The sequence below is a fragment of the Solanum dulcamara genome, chromosome 8, assembly GCF_947179165.1.
Source record: "Solanum dulcamara chromosome 8, daSolDulc1.2, whole genome shotgun sequence".
NCBI classification, from domain to species: Eukaryota; Viridiplantae; Streptophyta; class Magnoliopsida; order Solanales; family Solanaceae; genus Solanum; species Solanum dulcamara.
Genome location: NC_077244.1, coordinates 64,188,209 through 64,213,998, shown reverse-complemented (window position 1 = coordinate 64,213,998; position 25,790 = coordinate 64,188,209). Strand labels below are relative to the sequence as shown.

General features: G+C 34.3%; 1 protein-coding gene and 1 non-coding gene across 2 annotated transcripts; both read right to left on the bottom strand.

Annotated features, from left to right (window-relative positions):
• Positions 1-15,526: 15,526 nt before the first annotated feature.
• Positions 15,527-25,566, bottom strand: LOC129899227 (protein arginine N-methyltransferase 1.6). Its single transcript, XM_055974105.1, has 14 exons — positions 25,186-25,566; positions 24,280-24,514; positions 22,281-22,406; positions 20,968-21,132; positions 20,776-20,894; positions 20,604-20,707; positions 19,963-20,234; positions 18,225-18,455; positions 17,994-18,067; positions 16,929-17,022; positions 16,694-16,843; positions 16,516-16,590; positions 16,334-16,430; positions 15,527-16,177 (listed from the first exon to the last, which is right to left on the bottom strand). Exons 1-14 carry the CDS (start codon positions 25,545-25,547, stop codon positions 16,023-16,025), a joined length of 2,259 nt encoding a protein of 752 aa, XP_055830080.1. The 5' UTR covers positions 25,548-25,566; the 3' UTR covers positions 15,527-16,022.
• LOC129901775 (U11 spliceosomal RNA) lies at positions 17,744-17,870 on the bottom strand. The gene has a single exon (XR_008769949.1). It is a non-coding gene; the product is annotated as a U11 spliceosomal RNA (small nuclear RNA).
• Positions 25,567-25,790: the final 224 nt, after the last annotated feature.

Genomic DNA, 25,790 nt, shown 5'->3' with positions numbered 1-25,790 from the left:
TGTGGTCCACCCTTGATGCCACCGTTCTTCAATGGCTCTACGCTACTATCTCTCATAATCTTTTGCATACAATTCTTGACCCGACACCACGACGATGGAGGCTTGAAATCTCTTGTGTGTCATATTTCAGGATAACAAACACTCTCGTGCTGTCACCCTTGAGTACGACTTCACTCATGTAGACATAACATATTTTCCAAATGTCTCTGCCTATTGTCAACATCTCAAATCTCTAGCGTATTAACTCAAGAATGTCGGCTCCTTAGTCGCTAGCGATCGACTAGTTCTTCATCTGGTCTTTGGACTTACCGAGCCCTATCAAGATGTGGCCACTCTTATTCGCCAACGTGAACCTTTGCCTCAATTTTATCAAGCCCGTTCGATGATCACTCTTGCGGAGACTGGCCGTGCTAAGAAAGTGGCCCAAAGCTCCTCCGTTGCCTTAGTTGCTCGCTCATCTGAGGGTCCTCCTGATGTTCCTGATAATTTCTCTTCCAACCTCAATACCAATATTGGGAAGAGGAACCACAACTGAAGAAATATGACAGAAAGTATCGCGGCAATACTGGTGGTCGTGGAGGAAAAAAAAGAACTGTCAGCATCGGCTGTAATGCAGGTCATGGTGGTCAGTTGGGAGGCGACAACAGCCACGACAATGGGCAACAGTAAGCGGGGCAGAACCCTCCGCCTTATTCTCCATGGGCTGGAGGGAAGAAATGGTCGTGGATGGTATCATGGGGTCCTTGGGCTATACCACCGCATCCATATCCTTCAACTTCTTGGTCCCGACCCAATTATGGACAGCAACAACGGGTGTTCTTGGCCCATGACCTCAACAGGTCTACACGGTTGCCCCTACTCCTACGGACATTGAAGCCGCCATGCATACTCTTGGGATCACTCCTCCGGATGCAAATTGGTACATGGACACTAGTGCAACTTCTCACATGACATCCATATAAGGTAACTTCACGTATTATTTTAATAAGAGCAATAAATGTGGTATAATTGTTAGTAATGGTCAATCAATTCCAATTCATGGCTATGGTCACATAACTTTGTCTTCCACATGTCCTCCATTGCACTTAAACAATGTTCTTCATGCCCCTCACCTAGTTAAAAATTTGGTGTCCGTCTGCACATTTACCACTGCTAACTCTGTTTCTGTTAATTTTGATCCCTTTGGGTTTTCTATGAAGGATTTTCAGATGGGGAGGCTGGTAATAAGGTGTAACAGTCGGAAAGAGCTTTATCCAATCACCAATTCAGTCACTTCACCATCTACTTTTGCTGCTTTGGCACCATCTCTTTGGCATGTTCATTTGGGTCACCCGGGAGCACCTGTATTGAATTTCTTTAGAAAGAATAAATTGATTGATTGTAATAAAAGTAGAGATGTTCGTATTTGTCATTCTTGTCCTCTTGGAAAACATGTTAATTTGCCATTTTATGCTTCAAATTCTAGCACTCTTATGACATTTGATATTATACATAGTGATCTTTGGACATTATCTATTTTGAGTTCCTCAGGTCATTTATATTATGTCTTGTTTATGGATGATTATTATAAATTCTTGTGGATGTTTTCTTTATCGCAAAAATCACAAACCTTTTCCATATTTTTAACTTTCAAGACATCTAATCGAACTCACTTTGAGTGGGACATCAAGAATATTTAATGTGATAATGACACGAAATTTGATAATGGCCCATTTTGAGAATTTTGTAAAGCCAATGGTCTGTCGTTTCGATTGTCATGTCCTCATACATCTCCTCAAAATGGAAAAGTCGAAAGACAAATCTGTACAATTAATAACATTGTTCGTACCTTATTGGTCCATGCTTCCCTTCCTCCTTACTTTTGGCATCATGCTTTGAAAATGGCAACTTACCTTCTCAACATCCTTTCTCATAAACTGGTAAACTATCAATCCCCTCTTCTCATTCTTTATCAGAAGGATCCCTTTTATTTCCATCTTCGTGTATTTGGGTGTTTATGTTATCCTTTCATTCCCTCCACACTCATAAACAAACTTCAACCCTGGTCAATGCCGTATGTTTTTTTGGGATATCCGTCACATCATCATGGGTATAAATGTTTTAATTTATCATCTCAAAAAATTATCATTAGCCATTACGTAATATTCGATGAGACGCAATTTTATTTTGCCAAGTTACATACTCCTCAAAATCACGCGTACTAATTTTTAGACGATGGACCCTTTCCCTATGTGGTTCGTCATCTCACTACCTCTACAAATCCACCAGATCACCACCTTCCTCCCACATCACTGCCCATCCCACCGTGCCCAGCCAATGGATTATGCCCCCTCACCTGGGCAGATCGCTTCTTTGCTACCTGCTGGGCCGATCCCAGCGTCTTCTTCCGCTCTCCCACCTAGCTCTCCTCCTCCACCACTCCCGTCTCTCCCTCTAGTCTACCCATCGAATCATTTACAAGGAGTTAGCATGGGATCTATAAGCCTAAGAGGTCAAACAACCTTTTTACATCTGTCTTAAAGTCTCATTTATTCCGTAATCCTGTGTCTGTTCTTCGTGACCCAAATTGAAAAATGGCTATAGATGATGAACATAATATTCTTATTCAAAATAAGGCGTGGGAGTTGGTGCCCCATCCTCCAAATGTTAATGTTATTCGATGTATGTGGATTTTTGCTCATAAAAAATTTGGATAGTTCGTTTGAGCGACATAAAGCTCATCTTGTAGGTGATGGTGAAACCCAACAAGTAGGCGTGGATTGTAGTGAGGCATTTAGTCCAGTTGTCAAACCAGCGACTATTCGTACGGTTCTTAGTATGACTCTCTCCAAGGCCTGGCCGATTTATCAACTCGACGTCAAAAATACTTTCTTACATGGCGAACTCAAGGAGACTGTTTACATGTATCAACCTTTGTGCTATCGGGATCCTGATAGACCCAATCATGTGTGTTTATTGAAGAAATCTCTTTATGGGCTGAAACAAGCTCTGCAGGCTTGGTATAAGCGATTTGCTGATTATGCCCATACCCTTGGGTTTTCTCATAGTAAGACCGATCATTCCTTGTTTTTTTATCGTCGAGATACTTCTATGGCTTATCTTTTATTGTATGTCGATGATATTATTTTAACAAATGCACTCCATCGGTCTATCATATTGCTTCTTAGCTCCAAATTTGTTATAAAGGATTTGGGTCAGTTGAGCTATTTCTTGGGCATTGCTATCACTCATCATACAGGCGGTTTATTTTTATTTCAAAAAAAGTATGCGGCTGAGATCATTGATCGAGCTAGCATGTCATCATGTAAGCCATCTCCTACCCTGGTTGCTCTAAAATCGAAGCTCGGAGCTACTATGAGCATACCGTTTGAGGACCCATCTCTTTATTGGAGTCTTGCAAGGGCACTGCAATACCTCACATTCACGAGATCGAATATTAGTTATTTTGTGCAACAGGTATGCTTATTCATGCATGACCCACGGGATGAGCACATGCATGCTCTCAAATGCATTGTGCGCTACCTACAGGATACTTTGAATTATGGTCTTCACTTTTGTCTCGTATACTGATGTTGATTGGGGTGGGTGTCCCGATACACGGAGTTCGACGTCGGGTTATTGTGTCTTTATGGGTGATAACTTGATCTCATGGTCCGCCAAACGTCAAGCTACTTTTTCCCATTCGAGTGTAGAGGCAGAATACCAAGGGGTTGCCAATGTGGTTTCTGAGTCATATTGATTGCGAAACTTGCTTTTGGAACTTCATTGTCCTATTCCACGGGCTACTTTGGTTTACTGTGATAATGTTAGTGCCATATATCTGGTTGGTAATCCTGTTCAGCATCAACCCACTAAGCACATTGAGATGGATATACATTTTGTACGGGAAAAGATGGCTCGTGGTCAGGTTCGAGTGTTACATGTCTTCTCTCGTTATCAGATTGCAGATATCTTCACTAAAGGCCTTACGTTGGTGTTATTTGAGATTTTTGAGACAATCTTAACATTCGGCGACCTTCCGCTTCCACTGCGGGGGTGTGTTGGAATATATGAAAATATATTCTGACAGATTGTATATATTTAATTTCTAATATATAGATATTTAGTTTTCTTAATTATAGCCTAATTATACTCTTGTATTTTGTGTATATAAACTGATGAGGTGAATGAAATAATCAAGGGATTAATCTCTTTCAATTTTACTATGAAAAAAGAATATTTTCTTTAAAATAAATAAACATCTTACTCATTTTATAATATTTAATAAATTAAAATATTTATATTTTATCTGACACAATACAAAGGAATGTGATGTGGAGTGGGGGTTCGCGAGGTTGGAATGATCAAGGGGTGTTGCGTGGGAAAGGTTATTAAGTTTTTTTCTTTTTCTTTTTCTTTTTCTTTCCTCACAATCATTCACAATTCACATGATTGCTGCTTTAAATTAAACTGTTGCCAGGTGAAGACTTGGTTCATCCAAAAAAATATCATAAGTCATGGGCCCTAACTAGTCTCTGGCACTTTAACCTACCACAAATTTCTTGCCTAAAAGAGATACTTAGAAACTAATTAAAATAATCTCCACATTTTTTAAAAAAATCATTTATTTTGACCAATGAAAAATATTCAATAGTCACTTAAATAAGGACTTGAGGGAGTATAGTACAAATAGTAGTCTACACGTGTCCATGATAAGCTTTAAATGTAATTATGGGCCTTGAAGCACGTTAGAACCCTTCTAATCACTTAGCTACGAGGTGACCGTTTGCCCCAAATATATTTTTGAAAAAAAAATTATTTAAGAATTAATATTTGACTATATAACTTGTTATTATTTGATAAATATATTTGTCAAATATCTCAAGTTCTAAAAAAAATTAGTATTTAGATCAAGTTTTAATATTTGAGAATTTTTAAAAATTAAAAAAAAATTCTAATTTTTTATATTTTATAAAAACACTTCTCATTTATTAATTCTATCTAATATTTATCTACCAACTTGCATCATTAACGTGGCCAACCAACACCATTAAATAATATTTCTATCTATTATAAAAGAATAGTCTGTTATTAAAAGAATAGTTTGAGTGACAAGATTAAAAAAATAATAATTTATTTTTAATGCAATTAATGTATTGTTCTTATTCATATTGTTATTTTATTGTTGTTGATTGTTATTAATTATGTTATAAGGTTTTTTTAATGGAACATCTTCATTATAAAATGATCACACAATTTTTAAAATATTTTTAATAATTTTTAGAGTTTACAAGTACAAAATAATAAAATTTTAAAATAATCAAATATTTTTGAGAAAATTTGCAGTCAAAGGCAAACTTATTACATATGTGAAAAAACAGTTAAAATGTCAAAAAAAAAAAAAATCAACTAACAAAAGACGAACACTTAAATCTAAAGGAAATCTACTTCAAAGAGCAATCATGGAAAGATCACGCAAGCTTTCTTCGTCAAACTCTCGAAACTGTGCATGCCTTGCAAGTGTCAATCTCTCGTAGATAAGCCGAAGAGCTCTTTCCCACCGACGAGGAGCAGGGGGTGGAGAATTGAAGGTAATTTGGCTCATCTGGAATAGAAAAAGCCTCATAGAATGAACCAAATTATAGTGAATTTGGTGAAAAGGTTTAAAGGAACAAGCAGCTAGCCTTATCAGAAAAGGGCATAATAAGCTTATAATTAATGGAGTATTTAAACTCACTGAAGATGCTATCAAATTCAGCTTTAAAACAATCAGTAAATGAAAACCCATGAACTTTATATAGTAATAAAAAGTTAATCTATTTGGTTTGTGTGTGTGTGTGTTTTGTTCTTGTGCAGCTAATGGATGATATATATATATATATATAAAAGCTAAGTGAGAAGAATTGAAGATTAAATAATAGTAATAAAAAGAGAGAATATACTCGAAATAAAATGTGTAGAAATGAGTATATGTAAGTCAACATCGAAATGGGATACATTTTGTGAATGAGAAGTTAGGCATCACGACAACTTTGTATCGAGTAAGACAAAAAGGTCCTCTTTTAACTTAATTTCATGTGGTATATATGTCTTTTAATTTTGAATGTGTATAAATAAGTATTTAAATATATATAAAGTATATTTGGTAATTTGTGTGAGACACTATGTAGTATCGGTGTGTCTAATTGTACAACTTTATATAAGTTTAAGAAATTACTTGTACACATTCAAAATTGAAAGATATGAATCTCAACTGAAACCAAGTTAAATAACATATTTATGTGTTAGGCCACTTTTTATCCTTTCTAGTTTCTTCCCGGAAAGATAAGAGTTTTGTTAGCTCAAAATCGATAAAAAATACTAGCTCATAAAGATAAAATATTGAAAACGTCATTTTTAAGTGTATAATTGATTTTATAAATAAACATAAACATTTCAGATAAAATTAGTGATTAATTGAAATGTCATTGATGTGTCATCAAGACTTAAATGTAAGTTCGATAGAGTGGTTATTAGATCGACTATATTATATGGGTCAGAGTGTTGATCAGTTAAAAACTCACACATCCAAAAGATGAAAAGTACATGGTGAAGATGAAAATGCTTAGATGAATATATAGACATATTAGGAGAGACAAGATTAGAAATAAGAAAGTACATGATGAAGAAAATGTGAGAAGCGAAGCTAAAATGATTCATATATTATCATTTGGAAAAATTACTAGGAAAAATATTTTTTAATAAATAATTACTGATTTTAGCGATACTTTTTATTTATTATCATTTATAGCAATATTATGATATATCTGTCATGTATTAAAAGTAAATTATGCATGTAATATAAATGTATTATAAGTGTTTTAAAATATATTATACTTGTTTGATAAAAAATTGACACAATGTATTATAAATGTATTAAAACATGTGATAAATATATTATCCATGAATAAAACTTGTATTATATGAGTTTTATAAATTATTCTCGTTAATATGTATTAAAATTGTATTATAAGTGTTCAGTAAAAAAAAATATTGCTATAAATGATAAATATTTTCTTAATGTAGTACATTTATGTAAATTTCCCTTATCCTTTTCTATAGCATACTATAAATCGGTCTTTTAGAAACACGTATTTCCAGGGAAGGAAACTTAGACACTGATCGAAGTGGCGTGCATAGAATTATGTAAACTTTATCTAAATCCCATAGTGAAAAGACTCAATTACAATGTATCCCTTATTTTTTTTAAATTACCCGATTTTCCCTTTTTAAAAAAATTTCTGATACATTACTTACTATGCTGATACATCAGGCTTTGGGTGTAAAATAATTAATGTTGTTGGGTTATTTATGGATAGTAACGTAAATCAAGTTATAATTGATTGTTTCAATCAATTACCGTGCTAATTAAGGCAAAGAATCCTTTTAAAAAAAGAAATAGTTCTAACTATGAAGAAAAACTCAAAAACAGAGCATAAGTTCTAACAAAAAATTTAATTCAAATTTCGAGTTTCATCAAGCGAATCAAGATGAATATCATAATACTACTGAGACATTGTGGAGTTTGACAATTCGAGGTGAGTTATGAACTATACAAAAGTACTGCTTATGAAGAAAATCTCAAAAACAGAGCATAAGTTCTACCATAAGTTCTGGAAAAACAATTCAAAAACTTGCTTTCAGAATGTATCAGATACATAACAATCTATGTGTATCTGATACAGGTTAATATTTTTTTATTTTATCTGTCATGATACATCATAACATTATGTATATAAGTCAGTTCAATATTTTTCCTAGATATATTATTGATTTTGTAGAGTTAATTTTCATTGGTTAATATTCATGATGCATACTGATACATACTAAGTATTATATATCAAGTAAAACAATTCAAAAACTTGCTTTCAGAATGTATCATATACATAACAATCTCTGTGTATCTGATGTAGGTTAATATTTTTTTTATTTTACCTGTCATGATACATCATAACATTATGTATATAAGTCAGTTCAATATTTTTTCTAGATATACTATTGATTTTGTAGAGTTAATTTTTGTTAGTTAATATTCATGATACATACTGATACATAGTAAGTATATCTGATACATGTTAACTTTATTCAAAAACTGAACGATGTTATACCTAAATTTTTGTGTGTGTGTGTGTTTTGATCCATCATCACTAAGGCAAGCTAATATTTTGAGAAGTGTATTAGCATATTCACATATATAGTTTGAGATAGCTATTGACCATAAAAAGTGAAAACATTGTTCTCCAAACTAGAGCTGCCTATAATTAACTTTTTGGAGCAAACGAGAATGTTATTTGGTGCTTGAAACTGCAAAAATATGGAACTAACAGCTTATACAAAACATATTTTGGGTAGGAAATTTGAAGATATTCTAGTATCAAACACAATGAAGTGTTCGAGAATGAAGGTACACACCAGTTATTTTTTTTAAGTAGATATCTACTTGATACATAATTGCTTGATACATAGCTATATGATACATTAGTTTTATATTTCCTGTGATCATTATTTCCTGATACATCAGTTCTATATTTGATACATCAGTTCTGATACATATCCATGATAATTATTTACTGCAAGTTGTTGCTTCATCAGAATATCTTTATTTTATTCATGAGTCAAGTATAAGATACATTATGTGTCTTGAAAGAAAAACATGCAATTGTGAAAGGTTTCAACTAGACGAGATACCATGTCCACACGCAGTTGTAGTGTTGAAGAGCAAGAACATTATAAATATGCATTCATATTGTTCTGATTACTACAAGCCAGAGGCGTTGACAAATACTTATCAATTGCCAATGATTCCAATGCCAGATAAGAAAGATTGGTCTGTTTCAAAAGAAATTTTGGAAGAATTCATCTTGCCACCAAGATACAAAAGGATGCCAGGAAGACTAAAAAAAAGAAAAAAAAAGTACTCTAGTGAGAAGATAAGAATGAGCACAAATTATTGTAGTCGTTGTGGCCATGAAGGCCACAACATAAAGATTTGTAATTTCATTCCCAAAGAGAAATGATATTTTGTTATGCCAGGATACATTCTAATTGGATCATGTACTTACATCTATATAGTTTTTTTTATAGTGTGTGTTGTATTTGATACATATATCAATTAACCAAAATAGTAACTGAATATCAATAATTGATACATGGATGGTTGGTAATTATTTTCATTGTAAATTACTTGGTATTGATAGTAATTTTGAATCTGATACATGAGAATAGCGGATACATAAACATTCGACGTATTAAGGATTGATACTTTAAAGGTTGTTGTATTAGTTTTCAATTGAATTGTGGTTGATACATGACATGTTATATTGATATAGGTTGTAGATGTATCAAGAGTTGTAAAGCTTGAAACATAATAATTTGGTACATAAATGTGGATGTATCAGAAGCATTATAGCTTGATACATGAGAATCTGATACATAAAGTAGATGTATCAAGAACTGTAAAGCTTGATACATGATAAACTGGTACATAAATATAGATATATCAGAATCATTATATTTTGATATATAAGAATCTGAAACATAATCTAGATGTATCAGAAGCTCTAAAGCTTGATACATGAGATGTTGATACATAAATGTAGATGTATCAGGATCATTATATCTTGATACATAAGAATTTGAAACATAATTTAGATATATCAGAAGCTCTAAAGCTTGATACATGAGATGCTGGTACATAAATGTAGAAGTATCAGAATCTGTGAAGCCTGATACATTGCAATCTGATGCATAAATAATGTATCAGAAGCTGTAAAGATTGATACATGATATTCTGATACATAAATGTAGATGTATCAAAATCATTAAATCTTGATACATTACAATCTGATAAATAAAGTATATGTATCAGAAGTTGTAAAGATTGATACATAATATTCTGATATATAAATGTAGATGTATCAGAATTATTAAATCTTGATACATTACAATCTGATACATAAAGTATATGTATCAAAAATTGTAAAGATTGATACATGATATTCTTATATATAAATGTAGATGTATCAGAATCATTAAATCTTGATACATTACAATATGATATATAAAGTATATGTATCAGAAGTTGTAAAGATTGATACATGATATTTTGATATATAAATGTAGATGTATCAGAATCATTAAATCTTGATACATTACAATCTAATACATAAAGTAGATGTATCATAAGCAATCAAGTTTGATACATGAGAATATGATACAAAAACAAGATGTATCATATGTATTAAAGATTGATAAATGAAAACCAGATAAATAAATAAGAAGTCTCGGAGGCATTCAAGTTTGATAAATCAGAATATGATACATAAATATTTGAAAAACTTAAAAGTCTACTAAATTATTGAATAGCCAAAAAAATATTTACTATTGGTTCAAAAACATAAGTGTACATTCTACTACTATAAAATTTTAAAAAAACTACTCGACATCCATCGGTTCTCCTTGATCAGGAGATATGAAATCTCTCTTAGATTTTTTTGGATCGTCATTGTCGCTAACACAACCATCCTTGGCCTTCTGATAATCATAATTCCACAATAGTGCGGTATATCTTGAACGGAAGAATTCGACATTGTAATGACCTTGAGAGTCATTTTAAAAAAATTATGTGAAATTACCATTTTTACCCCTATCATTAGTGCCCTCGAGTATTATTTGATCGGTTTGTGTAGTTGAAAGTGTAAAAATCTTAATAGTTTGTAAATTGTGCAAATTCTTGAGTTTTATAGAGTTAAGAGGTGAAAAAGTGATTTTCGGTGCCAACTGGAGCTACGGATCTCGGAATGGAATTTCGTCAATTCCAGCAGCTCTAAAATGTAGAAATTGGTCTAGGAGAGTTTATGAAATTAGTTTTGGAGTTATAACAAAGATTTTAAGTGTTGAGTTGGAAATTTAAGGAATTTTAGGCCAAGATTTGACTTTGATCAACTTTTAGAGTTTTGATACTCGAAATGGAATTCCAATGACTCTGTTGGATTCGGGGCATGGTTTTTGGTCTAGAAGAAGTGTTGGCTGAATTTTTAGAGGTCCCGAGCCCATTTTGATAATTTGAAGGCCTAAGTTGGTTTAGTTGCGACTTTTTGAGTTTCGGGTCAAGGAGACCTCGAATTCATATTTTGATGGTTCCATCAGCTCTGGAATGTCCAAATTAGGCTAATAGCATTGTCGGCATCACTATCGAGACAATCGATACGAATTTGGGATCATTTGGCGCTTTTGACTTTGAAAGTTAGCCTATGGTTGACTTTGGTCAATATTCTTGAAAAACGCACTCGGATAAAAATTCTGAATGGGCCGTTGAGTCCGGAATATCGAATTTAGTGGGGTAACATATCTGTTTTATTTTTATCGATTTCCGAACGAATTCCGAGGGTCCGTTGGAGACTTTAAATATTTGCAAAACCAGAAAAATCTGGTGCAAAACCCAGATTTTTCAGACTTTTCTCTCAACTTTGAACCCTCATTTCTTGAGCATTTCAACTCCAAATCTAGTGATTCAAGAGTTTATCTTCAAGACATTTTCGCGAGGAATCCATTGGTGAGCTCGGAATATTGATTAGAAGCTTCGTTTTAGGTAAGATTTAATGTTTTAGATGCTGCCTCGATCATTTTTGGATTTAGATTTTTGAAACTTTGGAAGATGATTTCTTGGTCATCTTAGATCCGAATTTAGTGATTCAAAGCTCTAAATTGTGTAGTTTTTTCATAGAAATACAGTAGTGTAATCATAAAGTAATGGAGAAGATTTTTTTTAGGTAAGATTCGCGTTATAGCAGCTGCCCTTTTTATTTTCGGATTAGATTTTTGATGAACTTTGAGATTTAATATCTTGAGCATTTTGGGTCCGTTTTCAGTGATTCTTGAGGCTAAATTGCTGATTTTTTCATAAGGATCATTGTGGTGTGATCAATTTTAGCTGTAGAGGCTATATTTCTGGTAAATCGCTGTTCAAAGTTGCTGTCTTTTGCCATTTTCGTAATAAAATTGTGGTGATTTTTAGAAAATTGTATTTTCATAATTTGGAACTCGATTCTTGCTTGATTTTAATGGGATTTTCAGCCACGAATCCTAATCGATATGTAGAATATAATTTTCAAATGAAATTCCAGATTTGACCCTTTTCGAAAATAAATATTTTTTTTGGACAATTTTACCCCTGGTTTCGAAATCTATCAATATGGGTGTCATTGAACTCCTTATGATGTGTATGTTTTATTGTTGATAGTGGGTTGTCAGTCCGGATATTGAATTCAAGAGTTGCTTGTTCGGTGGAGGTGTTCGAGTGTTGTTTCGGCAATTGAGGTAGGTTTGGTTATTCTTATTTGAGACTGAAATGGGGCAATTAGTCATTCATATGTTATAGACTTTGGGATGGGGTTGTAGTATGAGTTGAGAATGTTATACATATTGTGATGCCGTGTAGGGGCTTATTTACTAATATATTGCACTGTGGGGTTTATTTGTATTACATAGCCCGTGTGGAGGCCTTATTTGTTATCTTATTTGCTTTGAGAGCATGTGATTCGTGATTGGCTTAAGAGAGAGGCTTGAGTATATTATTTGACTTGTGATGCTCGCCTGAGAGGTTGAGTTGGGGGTATTGAACATACTTGAGTATTGAAATATTGTTAAGAAAAGAGTGAATATTTAATTTAAGTATTCCCTTCCATTACTATCTATTGAGGGTGAATATCACGTGTAGGTTAAGTTTTGAGAACTTTGAACCTTGTACCACATTTGAGTTGAATATTACTTCCATGTCATATGTGTTTTAATGCATTCATCCTCATTCATTATATCATGAAATATGGGAAGTTGAGAAATATGGAAATTCTTTTTGAGAAAGAAAATGAAACACCTTTAAACTTTTGTATCTTGAGTCCCTGACCGAGGCAGTTTTACGACAGGGTAGTGGATGCATTGTGATCCCTTGAGCACGAGGAGGTGGCAAGGATGATGAGATATTGTGATTGAGGTATATGATCTGCGAGACCCCCATGGGTCCTACTTTGTAGCACAGCTCGGCAGGTGTATACGACAGGTTGTGCGACAGTCTTGATTCCACCGTACCACCACATTATTGCATTGCATTACATTGATATTTGTGCTGCTTGAATTATTTGATTAATTGTGATTATGAGCTGTTATTATGGGTTTACTTTACTCGTGCCACTATATATATAAAATGGCGGCACCGATGTTGAAGTGAGACTTTTCTGTATGCAGGTGGAAGCGTTCCTTAGTTTATTTCATAGGTTTGATTAATTTCTTATACTCAGTCAGCTAAAACCTACTGAGTATATGTGAATTGTACTCACCCCTACTTCTGTATCCCTTTTTGATGCAGATACTAGTCGGGGTACCTCACGTGGCAGTTGATACTCTAGTGGATTGTGTACTCTCAGATTAGTGGTGAGGTCCCAGAATTCGGATCGTCACTAGTCTATCCTTATTTTTCAGTCTTTTGTATCATTCAAAGACTTATGTTGTATCTTCATATTCGAACCTTGTATTAGATGCTCTTTATACTTATGACACCAGGTTTTGGGATAATTTCTTCATTTTCTTTCTTTTTATTTAAATCGTGACAATAATTTTTGGGTCGTGACAGGCATGTAGTCCAGTAGTTGGAATAGAAATTCCATCACTAAGATATTCAGCAAAAATAGCCATGAAATTACTACAATTCCTGCAAAAAAAATGAATACACAACTTTAAAAAAATTAAATTTGACATAGTAATGATTTAAATATGCATATTTGTTAATACTCACAAGCTATGCTTATAGCTTGATAAATGAGAATCTGATACATAAACAAGATGTATCAGGAACATTAAAGTTTGATACATGAGAATCCGATATAAAAATACGATGTATCAGAAACATTAAAGCTTGATATATAAGACTCTGATAGATAAGCTAGATGTATCAGGAATCAGTAAATCTTCAGAAAAATGACATTTTAAAAAAATATAAACAGGATGTATCAGATTCTCATGTAAGCTTGATACATGAGAACCTAATACATAAATAAGATGTTCAGAAGTAGTAAATCCTGATTCATGAGCATTTGATACAAAAATTCAATGTATCAGAATCATTAAAGGTTGATACATACAAATCTGATACATAAAATTATATATATCAGAAGCAGTAAATCTTCATAAAAATGATATTAAAAAAACATCTTAGATGAACTCATACCTTTGGGAGATTATGGCGTGTTGAAACCTCTTCAATCTTCTTGTCGGCTTCTTTGGGTGAATGTTAAACTTGAGATTTCGACTTCAATTTCTCACGTAGCTTATCCATCACTGATGGATCGTTACGACGTTTGGATCTAACCTCGTCCGGTGAAACAAGAATTTATTAATTTTTATTCAACTGAGTGAAAACAACACTAAAAGATGGAGCAGATTCCATGTGTATCATTGAACAATATGAGTAAAAAAAAATTACAGAAGAAAACAGAGGAAATCGAAGGAGGTGAGAATGAAGTGAGATACTAGTAAAGGAAAAACTTCAATATACCTTACTTAGAAGCTTGAAATTGAGTAATAGATGGACTGAAATTGGAAAAAAGAAACTGTCGATGAAGAGACTGAAGAATAGGCGTGAATTTAGGATAACTGATATAAGGTAAAAGTGATGTATTAGTGAAAGAGTGAGAAAATTAAAAAAATAGAAATTTTTGATATTTTTTCAATTAGTTGAGAGTATTAGTAAATATGGTAATATAACATATGTAAATGGATAATTTTCCCTAGAATTATTGACAGAAAAAAAAAGAAGTCCCAATCTGTCTAACCTGTTATTGTCCAGTGCCACTACAAAAGTAGATGGTAATTGGAGTCCACAAATATCTCTCTCATTTAACTGTTTTGAGTCTTTTGATCTCAACCCAAAAATTTGTTGAGCAATAATTTTATATCACGTGCAGAGGACTTAAATCAGGACCAATTTTGGGGCATAGTTTTATTTTTTGTTCATATCAATAGAAATTTAGTGGGAAATGAATGACAGCAGCACAGTGTAACAATGATTTATTCACCATCTCCTTTTTTTTAAAAAAAAAAAAAAAGTTTCCTATCGGGACCAACTAATTCATATTCACACAGAATAATTTCACTTTAAGAGTCAAGTGTTCCTTGTCCAGATATTTATTCACTATCTAGGTTGATCTGGATTTTAACCTGGGATTTATGTTTTGTAGGCCCCTTACAGTTGAGAAATGGATTACATCTCGATCAAGCAACCAAAAGACTCTCGTCTTAACCTTTTTTTTAAAAAAAAAACTGCAAAATAAAAATTAAAATAAACATGGTAAGTGTCGAAAATGACAGACATGAAGGTGTGTTTTATGACAAAATGATGTATGGAATCTCATCAAAAATGGATATGATAACGCACATTGGATGTGCATTCTGCAGTAAAAAACTTAAGCAGGTCAGTGATATCTAAATACTCAATATATGTTTTGAGTGAGACTCATTAAGCATGAAAATTTGAAGGATCCTTTCACTTCCAAGAGTTTCATAAATTATCGGTATGAAGTAGCTGCTACTTCATGTTTACCTTCTGGTGGCAGCTCAGCAAGCAGCAATTCTTTCAACATACTACAAGTAGCGAGATGGAGATGACTTGTAAATGGAGACATGAACAAAACGCTTAGAATTTGATCAATCCAATCAAAAAAAAAAAACCTAGATGCAAAACTTCTGCGCCACAAGGTCACATTTGGGAAATATAATCTCACAGTTACTCGTTATCAAGGAGTTGCAGACTCTGCAGTATTACACAGCAAGTAGTGCTGATAACCCTAACATCCTTGAATCTGTGGCCTTGGAATTTGGGCTAGACCTTCTTCATTGCCAATGTATTCATGCCCGTGAGGAGTACGATGACTTACAGCTTTGGACTTGGATGGCATTGAGAAGATTATACTCACATCAAGTCCAATTGGGCAAGGCAACTGATGCACTCTTGGTTATAAGAAAGCATATTCTACAATGAGGTCACCAGTTGATGGATTGAAAGACGTTTCAATATCTGCTGAGTGACAATCAGTGGTGGCAGATCTATGGCTCCCCACAGCCATGGGCTCCTTCAGAAGCTTTACCCCTTGCTTCCAGTATCTTTGTTCTGAATCAGATAGCAGATCATTAAGTTAATGCAACTTCACGTCAAGGATAAAGGGATAGTGCAAAATTTTGTAAAAAGAAAACAAGAAGCAAGCCTTTGACACCCCAAAACAAAATGTCTCAGCAATTATTGTCTAGATTGCGACTTCGCAAAGACCTGGTCCTGTAGACAAGACAATGGACTCTTCTGTATCCATCACCCAGTCAATCCAAAGAACAAATCCATGACATTTTCCACGTGCAATAAATTCCACCTGCAAAACCTTGGTTTTGTGAGAATGTTGCTAACTGCCTTTATTGTTAACAGAATCTTCCCAGTTTCCATGTAAGACCTGATACCTTAGCTTTTCCAGAACATGGGCTTATTGGTTTCAGGAAATTGAATTCCATGATGGTAACTATGTCACTCATTTTCTGCAATTTTCAATCTCAATTGTATCAACAACAGATTTAAACTTTATTGCAATAGATAGTCTCACTTGTAGCATTCTTCTTCCTCAAAGATGATGTAAACTACCTTGCTCTCCCCACATTGCCAGACTGAAAAAGGTAGAGTAGGATTTTCTTGTCCAGGAGGTAAACCTCCACATGCCCCTAACATGGAATTGACAACTGAATGACCAAAACCTTCAACATGTTGCAGGCACTGATGACTTTGCCAAAGGTCCTGCACAAAGAGTTTAACATGTCCATCACATGAATTTAAGTCTCTCATGGTCAAAGCATCAGATATATTGCATCCATGAGCTTACAGGAAGATACATCGCACAAGCCTTTAACAATCCTTTGCAAGGCATAATCACTGCACCTTCTGATAGGATTGAATCCAATAAAGTTCGGTCCTTCCTACAAATGATATCATGATCAGAATACATACTTCGTAAGTAAATTCCCGTGAAAAGAATTTCACATTTCTCGTAGATATTTTAATAACCTCCACCCCCACGAAAAGAATAAAGAGCCATATAGCAGCATCAGAATTGAAGAACAGGAACACAATTAATGCAAAGGAAGAAAAAGATGAAAGGAATACTAATAGCAGCTATAACATTGAAAATGGTAATGGCAACAGGTCACACCATTGCATGTAGTGGCTGTTTCTAATCTCAGTATGTCCAAAGGTGGAGATTATTTTAGGTCAAATGGTAACTGCTCTATAAATACAGCTTACTATGATTTGAAACTTTTATTTCGTCGATACAGTTAACCCCATCCCCTCATCAAAACCCTGTAGCCAAGAGGGCCACAGTGGCATTTCTCACTTTAGTCCCTTGGTGATTCGAATCGCCAACCTTATGGTTGGAAGGAAAGGTTCTTTAACACTAAGCGATCACTCCCTCATCAGCTTAGAACAAGAAATACAGATTTATATCCACTACAGGCTCTAAGAAACAAAATGATGCTTTTCTAGTAGTAACTAACACATTGTTAGGCAGTGCTGTAGTGCTAATTGTGATTCCAAAGCGGCTCGCAGGACATGTTGTGCCCATGTGTGCTGATTAGATTCGGGTGGTATTTGGAATTCAGTGAGGCACTAGCTAAGACTTTCATTACATTTTATTTTATTTTTTGTGGGTCGGCCAAGGAGACAACCCTATATAAAGTTCCACAGATTATGTCGGCCATATGTCTTGATAGTCATATAGCACTCACTGTGCAGGCAAGAGTGGCATATTTCGCCAACTGACCTTTTTTATACATTACATATTACAAAGAATACTAGTAAAAAATTCCATAGTGTTGACAATATCAATCCTCCTTAGTTGTGTTACGAAAGACATAACTGCTGATCAGCAGACAAGTTACATCATATTTACCAGAACCGCAGATTTTGCCATGGAAGCACACTGTTGTTACCATAATAAAAAGGTTCTCCAACTAACAAGTCAAGCTGCAGAGAAACAACAAAGCATCAGCATTTGCAAGGAAGTGGTATAGCGATAGGAAGCCAAAGTTCCATATTTGAGATGCCATGGAAAAATATGGTAGAAGCAACAACAAGAAGCAATCATGGTCGAGGTTCAAGAGAAAATTGTTACATTTGCTACCTTCTCCTGACTACTTTGAGAGGCCAACAGTTCACTCATCTTCTGAACTTCAATATGATCCTTTGAATAACCATTTGCATCTGCAACAGCTTGCAAATATTGCACACCTTTCTCTTGCAATCCTGGAAACAATGATAGAACATGAGACCCTTTTGCGAGATGGGCAAGAGCGACCGCAAGAAATATGCTATCATCCACAACAACGCACAAGGAGGGAGTTTTCTGCTTCATCTGTAAGGACCAAAGGAGCACAATTAACTCCAACTGACAATTTGAAGTAAATGAAATGAGTAAAGATAGCAAAACAAGCAATCGGTTCCATGTAAACGATAGTAACATGCATAATTGTAATCATGAGCACAAATGATCTGGCTGACTTTGTTCTTCAGTAAGAATAGTTATTAATGTAGGAAGCAACATGAAACTGATAGGACGAAAAATTATCTGCAGTAAACAAGAAAAAGATCTAGAACAATAAAGTTGAGGAACTATGTTGAAGAGAACTTCCTTTTAACAATAAATTTGGCACAATACTTAAGGAGTTACACTCATGCCATCACTAGTAAAAGTAATCACTTTTTGCTTAAGAAGCTGCAGTTTACTTGTTTCTCTGGGTGAAGTGACGCTTCTTTGAATAAGCGTGCTTCGAAAACTATGTTGCTCGGATCCTCCGAAAATGCCACTGCACCTGCGCTGGAGCCTCCAAGTACGATGCATTCTTGGAGGATCTGACACAACTACATGGCATTTTTGGAGAATCCGAACAACTTAGTCAGAAAGTGAAGCGTAATGCAATTCAAGAGAAAAGTCTCTCTTTGAACCCAACTTTAAAGATTTAACCACCAAAGAAAGAACACAAGGGAAAAACAGTTTTTTGCAATCTCCTTCTTCTTTGGTCAGCCAGTACTCTCTTCCTCTAATTCTATTTCTGTTCTCTCCTGATTTGCTAATTTCTTCTACTTTTCTTCACAATGACTTTCTTTTTCTTCTGATGTACAAAATCTCCTCTTAGCTACTTCTGCTTCTGAACTTCTTCTCTTCTATCTGTTTCTTTCACCCTCTCCTGTTGTCAACAACTTCTTGCAATTGAAGATTATTAATACTGCTACTAAAGTAACTGATTAGCTCATGGGAGACAATGGGCCAATGGGATGATTGAGCGGTGGCGTTGGCAGGAGAGAATAGATAAGAGGTTGATATTCTGCTTGATTTTGTCAAACCTAATAACAATACTTAAATGGCTGTCTTTCAAATTGAAACTTAAAGGTGCTGGGTGAGATAATAAAGAGATTAAAATCGGGATCGACAACATTGAGAACAATTAGTGCAAAAACCAATGATGAAATATGCACAACAAATACGTCGTAGAACACTAACAAATTCTGTCACTTGATAAAAAAGATATAGTAAGGAGTAAACACATTGAAGCATGGCTTCAATTCATCAAATACACCAAATATCGAAAGCACGGAAAATCTGAAAGCATATGGCTTCAATTCATCAAAAGCAAACAAGGATATGATAACCAACATCAATTGCAAACATCCAAACATGTTTACATTGTTATTTTCGGAGTTAAGGTTCACAGTGCTCAATTCTAAAGAACTATACTTAATGAATGCACATGTACAAACATTCTTTTTTTTTTTTTGTAAAAAAAAAAAAACTGAACGATTAATGTGGATGTACAAACATTCTTTTGGTTAGTAGGTTCCATGGAATAGATGTGAAAACTTACTGCATTTTTAATAGCTTTCAGCATTGAGCATCTCCAATTGACATCACTGTATAATGCAATTTTTTCTGGCGGCAAAGTGATTTGGTACTTCTGAGCACTGAGCTCACTTTGTCCAAGTTCCAGGTTCTGGGACAAAGTCTTCGTTTCATATGAGATGCTAGTATCAGTGTGAACAGCCAGCAAACTAACTTCTTCATCCTTCAATAAAGACAAACCGTTCTTTGGTATGAACCAAACACACTGTTTCCAGTGGTCACACCAATTCTGACTCCCTATAGTGCATACAGATAAAAGCACAAATAAGGAGTTATGTTTGACTCTGATACTAGAAAGCCTGTTAATCAATTTTCCATATGTAGGCATGTAAAAGATACCAATAGCAAATATAATAATGTGAAAGAATACTCCTTGCAGCAAATCCACAAGTGAAAAAGTATCCAGTTCTATTCTAAAACAAAAAAGAAACGGTATGCATTTTTGATGTCAAAATCAGCACTAAGAAAGTGCTATGGTTACACCCAAGAAATATCAAAAGAAATTAAACAAGATTATATGTAGTTCTATCCAAATTGCCTCTAGAAACTACAAAAATCTTGCCCTCGTATTAAAAGAAAAGAAAAGCACAGAGATACTCCACTCACAGCTGATAGATGAATTAAATCCTTCCACACTAGTTGGGCAACTTATCCATTTTGGTGCAGTGGAGTAGAAGATAGTGCCTTTCTCGTCAAGCTGGAGCAACCACCTAAAAAGTAACCAAGTTATATAATGTTCAATGTGAGAAAACAAAATCACTTCAGAATAAATAAATACCATGAGATTATAGCATGAACAGTGCCAATATCAGTAGCTTTTACACTCAGTTCCATTACGCGATGACTATCCGGCCTTCTCCAAAAGTCAAAATCAAATACTTTGAAGGGTTCTGATAGCTGTATAAATTGAGGTGAGTGGTATTCCAGAAGTTGTCAATATAGAAACATCTTTTGTTCTGAAGTACTTTACCAGCTTGATGTTTTCTTCCAATGCATCACAATGCATGGAAAATTGTTGCCGTTTGACACATAAAGCTGAATCCATTCCTTCTGGAACAAGACGAATTTCATCTAGTACTCCTTTTTCAGTGTTATACAAATCATGCAGCTTCCACAAATCTGTGCTTTCTACCAGCTGGAAGTCAAGTTGGGAAAAAAATAGATGATTTATAACCACAGGAACCCAGTGGGCTGGAACATAGCCTAATGATTTTAGAACATCACAACCAAGTAATATGATGGCAGGCAAGTTATTACTGACTAGCTAAGTTCAATAAATATAAAAGGAATATCTGATTGGTTTGTAGATCTGAAATGAGTTCTAATAACTGTATATAAGTCATAAGACAGTTTCTCTGAAATTGACTAAGAAGCACTTGCAATGGCACCTGAATTTCAGCTGATGCAAAAATAGTAAACCCAGCCCGACAATCTGGACACACAAGGTTTTTTTTTTATGACAGGAAACCCGCAGCCGCTACCCTTTGGGTGCGCACAGTGTAAAACCTCCGCTCCTATGCAATAGCTCACAAACCACACAACCAAGAAAGGAAAAAAGAGTTAATGACAGTGGACTAGCAAGGTTAGTCAGGTTTTCAAGACCCACCCAAAACTGAACCAATGGGTTTTGGGTGAGGACGAGTAACCAGCCAGTTTATGGAAAATTGTAGGTTTTGCTGAAAAGTAACTCTGCAACCAAAGGGCCCTGACCCTACACCAACAGGTAGAAGTAGAACAGATATAACCAATTGGTACACAAAATTTTCCTATTAGTGAAAAATAAAGCAGAATTTTCTTAAGTTATCTGTTTCAAAAAACAAAAAAGCAGAATTTTCTTTAATAGTGATCGTATTGCATAAAACGAGCTCCTTTTTTTTTCCTATTCATCTATATGTATCCATATAAGCCCATTCCTCTAATTTTGAGGTAACAAGAATTGGACAATGTTTAGATCACATGATGTTCCATTTTCTTTTACAGCATATTACACTAATCAGGACAATGGTACAATGTTATTATAGATGACTACGTTTTTTTAATTCATTTAATCTTTGATTGATTTATGAAATTGGTCCCTATTTTCAGCGTATAGATTATTCATAGTAAGTCATTGTGCTTCTCTGACTCCCTAGTTGACCATGAGTCCCTTTTGTTGGGTCAATGTCATAACCGCGTGATGCAGAGTAGCCTGAAGAATGAGTAAAATCAAAGCAAACTACAAGAAACAAATTAAACTTACAATCTGCAAAAGAATACTTAAATATGATAGCCATGGTCAAACACCTGACCATAAACCGTAGCTCGGTAAGGCACTGTTTTCGGATTGTCTACCAGTAGCTTGTCATGAGCATGCTGCAGAGTTGGAATTAACCCTTCTCCCAAAAGCTCAGAGTCGAGTATTTCACTAACCTGAATTGAGTGGTAAACGATTAACAAGTATTCATGTAACAATACCATATCATTGGTTAACAATCAAGCATTCAATCTTTTTAACATTATAAAACACGGCAGATGTGCAGCGTGAATTTCCACTTGAGATAAGGTGTTCAGAAAAGGAACCAAACCACCAACCCAAATTAAAACAACTCATTACAAACTGAAACCCAAACAAAAATAAAACATGGTAGTATTTGGATTGAAAGGATGCAAAATGGCTTAACCTAAACAAAAATAATCTACATGATATGTAAATTAAGTACTGTATTGTCCCATTTTTATCGTCCAATTTAACAGTTAAGAGTCTATAGGTAGACTTGAAGAGAAAGTAAAAGTTGACCCCGTGTTATTATTTCAAGCAATAAAATATTACTGTATCAAGTAATAAGTAGTGAAGAGAAAGTATCCATTTAAAGAAATAGACACCATTTACACTAAGAAAAATTTTATTTTCCTGAAAATGGTTGTAGCTTAATATATGAGAACAGAGGTTCATTTTTAAGAGTGATAATATAAATTTGGTTTATATCATAACTACACCCTCGCCCTTCAGAAATAGGATCGCAACAAAAAAAAATCAAAAGTTGTGCATGAGGAATCTCATCCAAAGTTCGAGACCAAGACAAAAGAAAAAACTTCACATGAAGACAAAAAAAATTGTCAGATTTTTTTTGTTTCATTTCAACCATTCAAACCACCGTCAAAACTACGAAACCAAGACCACCAACTGAACTCAATGATTTTACTCTCTGGTTCTACCTAAGGTTCTCTCATGCCATAATTGGTTTGGTTTGAGTATGATGCTAATCGGTTCTGTGGATACCATTACTTACAAGCTCTCAGACTTTTCACACATTTTATTTTTGTACAAGTGTGTAACCATCAAGTATGTTTATCTTTACCCGTAGCCCATGATCTGGCTAAGGAGTTTATAACTAGACTTGATCATGCCTATACCTGAACTTCCATCCAGGAAAATATATACTCCATCCTTTCCAACTTATATAACAATCTTTCTATTTTATAACATACCAAAACGCTTGAAGCAATTCCACTAATAATATTCTATATAACTATTACAAATTTCAAGAATTTAAATTTCTAAATTATTAATCATTAAACTGTAAAGTAATTTTCCTCTACGAGCTTTTTTAGCACTATTATACTATTCCATTACCACTTATATTGTACTACCTCCTTTCTGCTTCATATCATACTTTTTCTACTTGGAGACATTTCACAATGTTGACACCATAACACTAATAAAGCTACTCTATACAACTTTTAAAATTCAATTCATTTAATTATTGAAATTTTTTATACCTTTGCTCTTCCAAACTAGCTTTATGATCCATTACTTTAAAACTTTTTTTTACCACCATTAATATAATATACATAGCAAATTAAAGTCGTATACTTCGTGTCCAGACAAACAATATCATTTAAAATGAAATGAAGCGAGTACATAACATTTTAAAATTTGCGCCAATGGTGTCAAACAAAATGGCCATATAGACTAGTAATTTTCATATACATAATGAAAACATATACAACAACCGGCCCCGGTATCCACAAAACTTGAAGTAGAATGGCGTCATGTTAAACGAGGCACAATGACGATTGAAATTGTTAGCATATTTAAACAGTAGATTAGGTGAATGCATCTTTCATTCTGCCCAGCAAATTCTGTAAGTAAAACTTCACAGATTAGCCCACATTGTACTCTTTTCCCAACTAGATGTCGTGGAAAAAGTTCCTGACTACTTTATCAATCGTAGACATATGTTCAGCGTAAGTATGTCAATAGTCTGGATCTAGGAAATGGGAAAAGAACTAGTGTACTCACAAGCATATCTGCCCGTGAAGGCATATCCACACCAACTTCTAGTTCATCCGACCTCTTGTTAATGATGCGGATTTTTCTTTGCATACCATTGGCATGCAAAACCTTCCGCATCAATTTAGCCATAGGAAGATATGACTCACATGCGGTAACCATCCCCTTAGAACCCGAGCTCCCCATCGAATCTCCATGATCCATTGCTCGGGCTGCCATCATAGATAGTAAACCAGTTCCCGCTCTGCAATTTGTATCAAAAACCAAAATCTAAAATATAAATTTGTTGACTCCAAATTAACAAACCATACATCCACCCATGACAAGTCTTACGACCTACCTACTTGTGGCAAAATTTTGTCAACAGTAAGTCATAGTTTATATAGACCAAGCTTTTATCACCTTTTTTCCTTCTTATAATTAGTTGGTCTTACTTTAACTGTTACTATGGCATATATTTTCTTTCATCCATTATCATCTTGATTCAATCTTTTGGTGTTTCCCCTTTGAATTTTGTTGCTTACTTCTGATTCTGAAGTAGCTGAAACGATAAAGAGCTTATAATAGACCCTCTGTTTAGTTCTTCATTTTCTGCTGATCCCATTCTTATACATAAAGGGATTAACTTTTGAGCAAAGTTAAATTAAGAGTGCGTCCAGTGTCGAGGAAATATTCTTCATGAAAAATGTTTTATCTTGCGAATCATTTATACAACATGGAAGATAAGGTATATGTATTAGAAGCCGGCAACAACGTACAAATACTGGTAGAAGCAAATCATATGATGTAACAGTCAGGATAGAGTCATTTTTCCAAACATTTCAAAGTAACGTAACTGCCGAAAATGATTTCGTCAAACGAAAATATCATGTTTAGCATTGAATAAACAAATGGTAGGGAAAATTTAGTGAATACCCAATATCGAGAATATGGCAAGGCTTGGTTATGGTGTTGTCAATGGCTTCCCTATAAGCTTTATTCCTTCGAGTATCATTAAGCATGTCAAGGTAAGAAGTATTGGCAAGAAGCTGTTTTGTAGAATCTCCTGAAGCTTCATCTTCTTCTTCAATGACGACCCATTCTGAGTTTCCGGTAAGTGGGTCTACTTTGAGCTGGAACATTCGTGACCCGGAACTCATGCTTCGGACAGTGAAGGACTTTGAGCGAGTATTGTTGTTAAAGGAACGGAGAAAGAATTGGGGGTTTAGGGTTTTAGGGAAAAGGCACTGCATAGATGTGGAAACTATGAACAAATCTTTCGGAAGGAGTTTGGGCATTAGTCCTAAGTTTTCCAAATTTTAGATAAAATCCAAAATATAATCCCTCAACTTTGGGCAACACTTAAATAAGCGTTTTGACCATGAAAATTATTATTTATTTATTTATTTTAAAAAAAAAAAAAAGATAACAACAACAACATTGTGAGAGCTTGATTTTAATTTAGTATTTTATTTTATGAAATCTGTATAATATGGTGCATGAGTAGAAAGTTCAAGAATTTTACAAATAACATAAAATAA

Coding starts and splice junctions, on each gene's coding strand:
- LOC129899227 (XM_055974105.1), bottom strand. CDS start 25,547: ATGCCCAAACTCCTTCCGAAAGATTTGTTCATAGTTTCCACATCTATG. Junction 20,895..20,967: donor TGGAAGAAAACATCAAGCTG/GTAAAGTACTTC, acceptor CAATTTATACAG/CTATCAGAACCCTTCAAAGT. Junction 16,591..16,693: donor GGCAATGTGGGGAGAGCAAG/GTAGTTTACATC, acceptor TGAAAATTGCAG/AAAATGAGTGACATAGTTAC.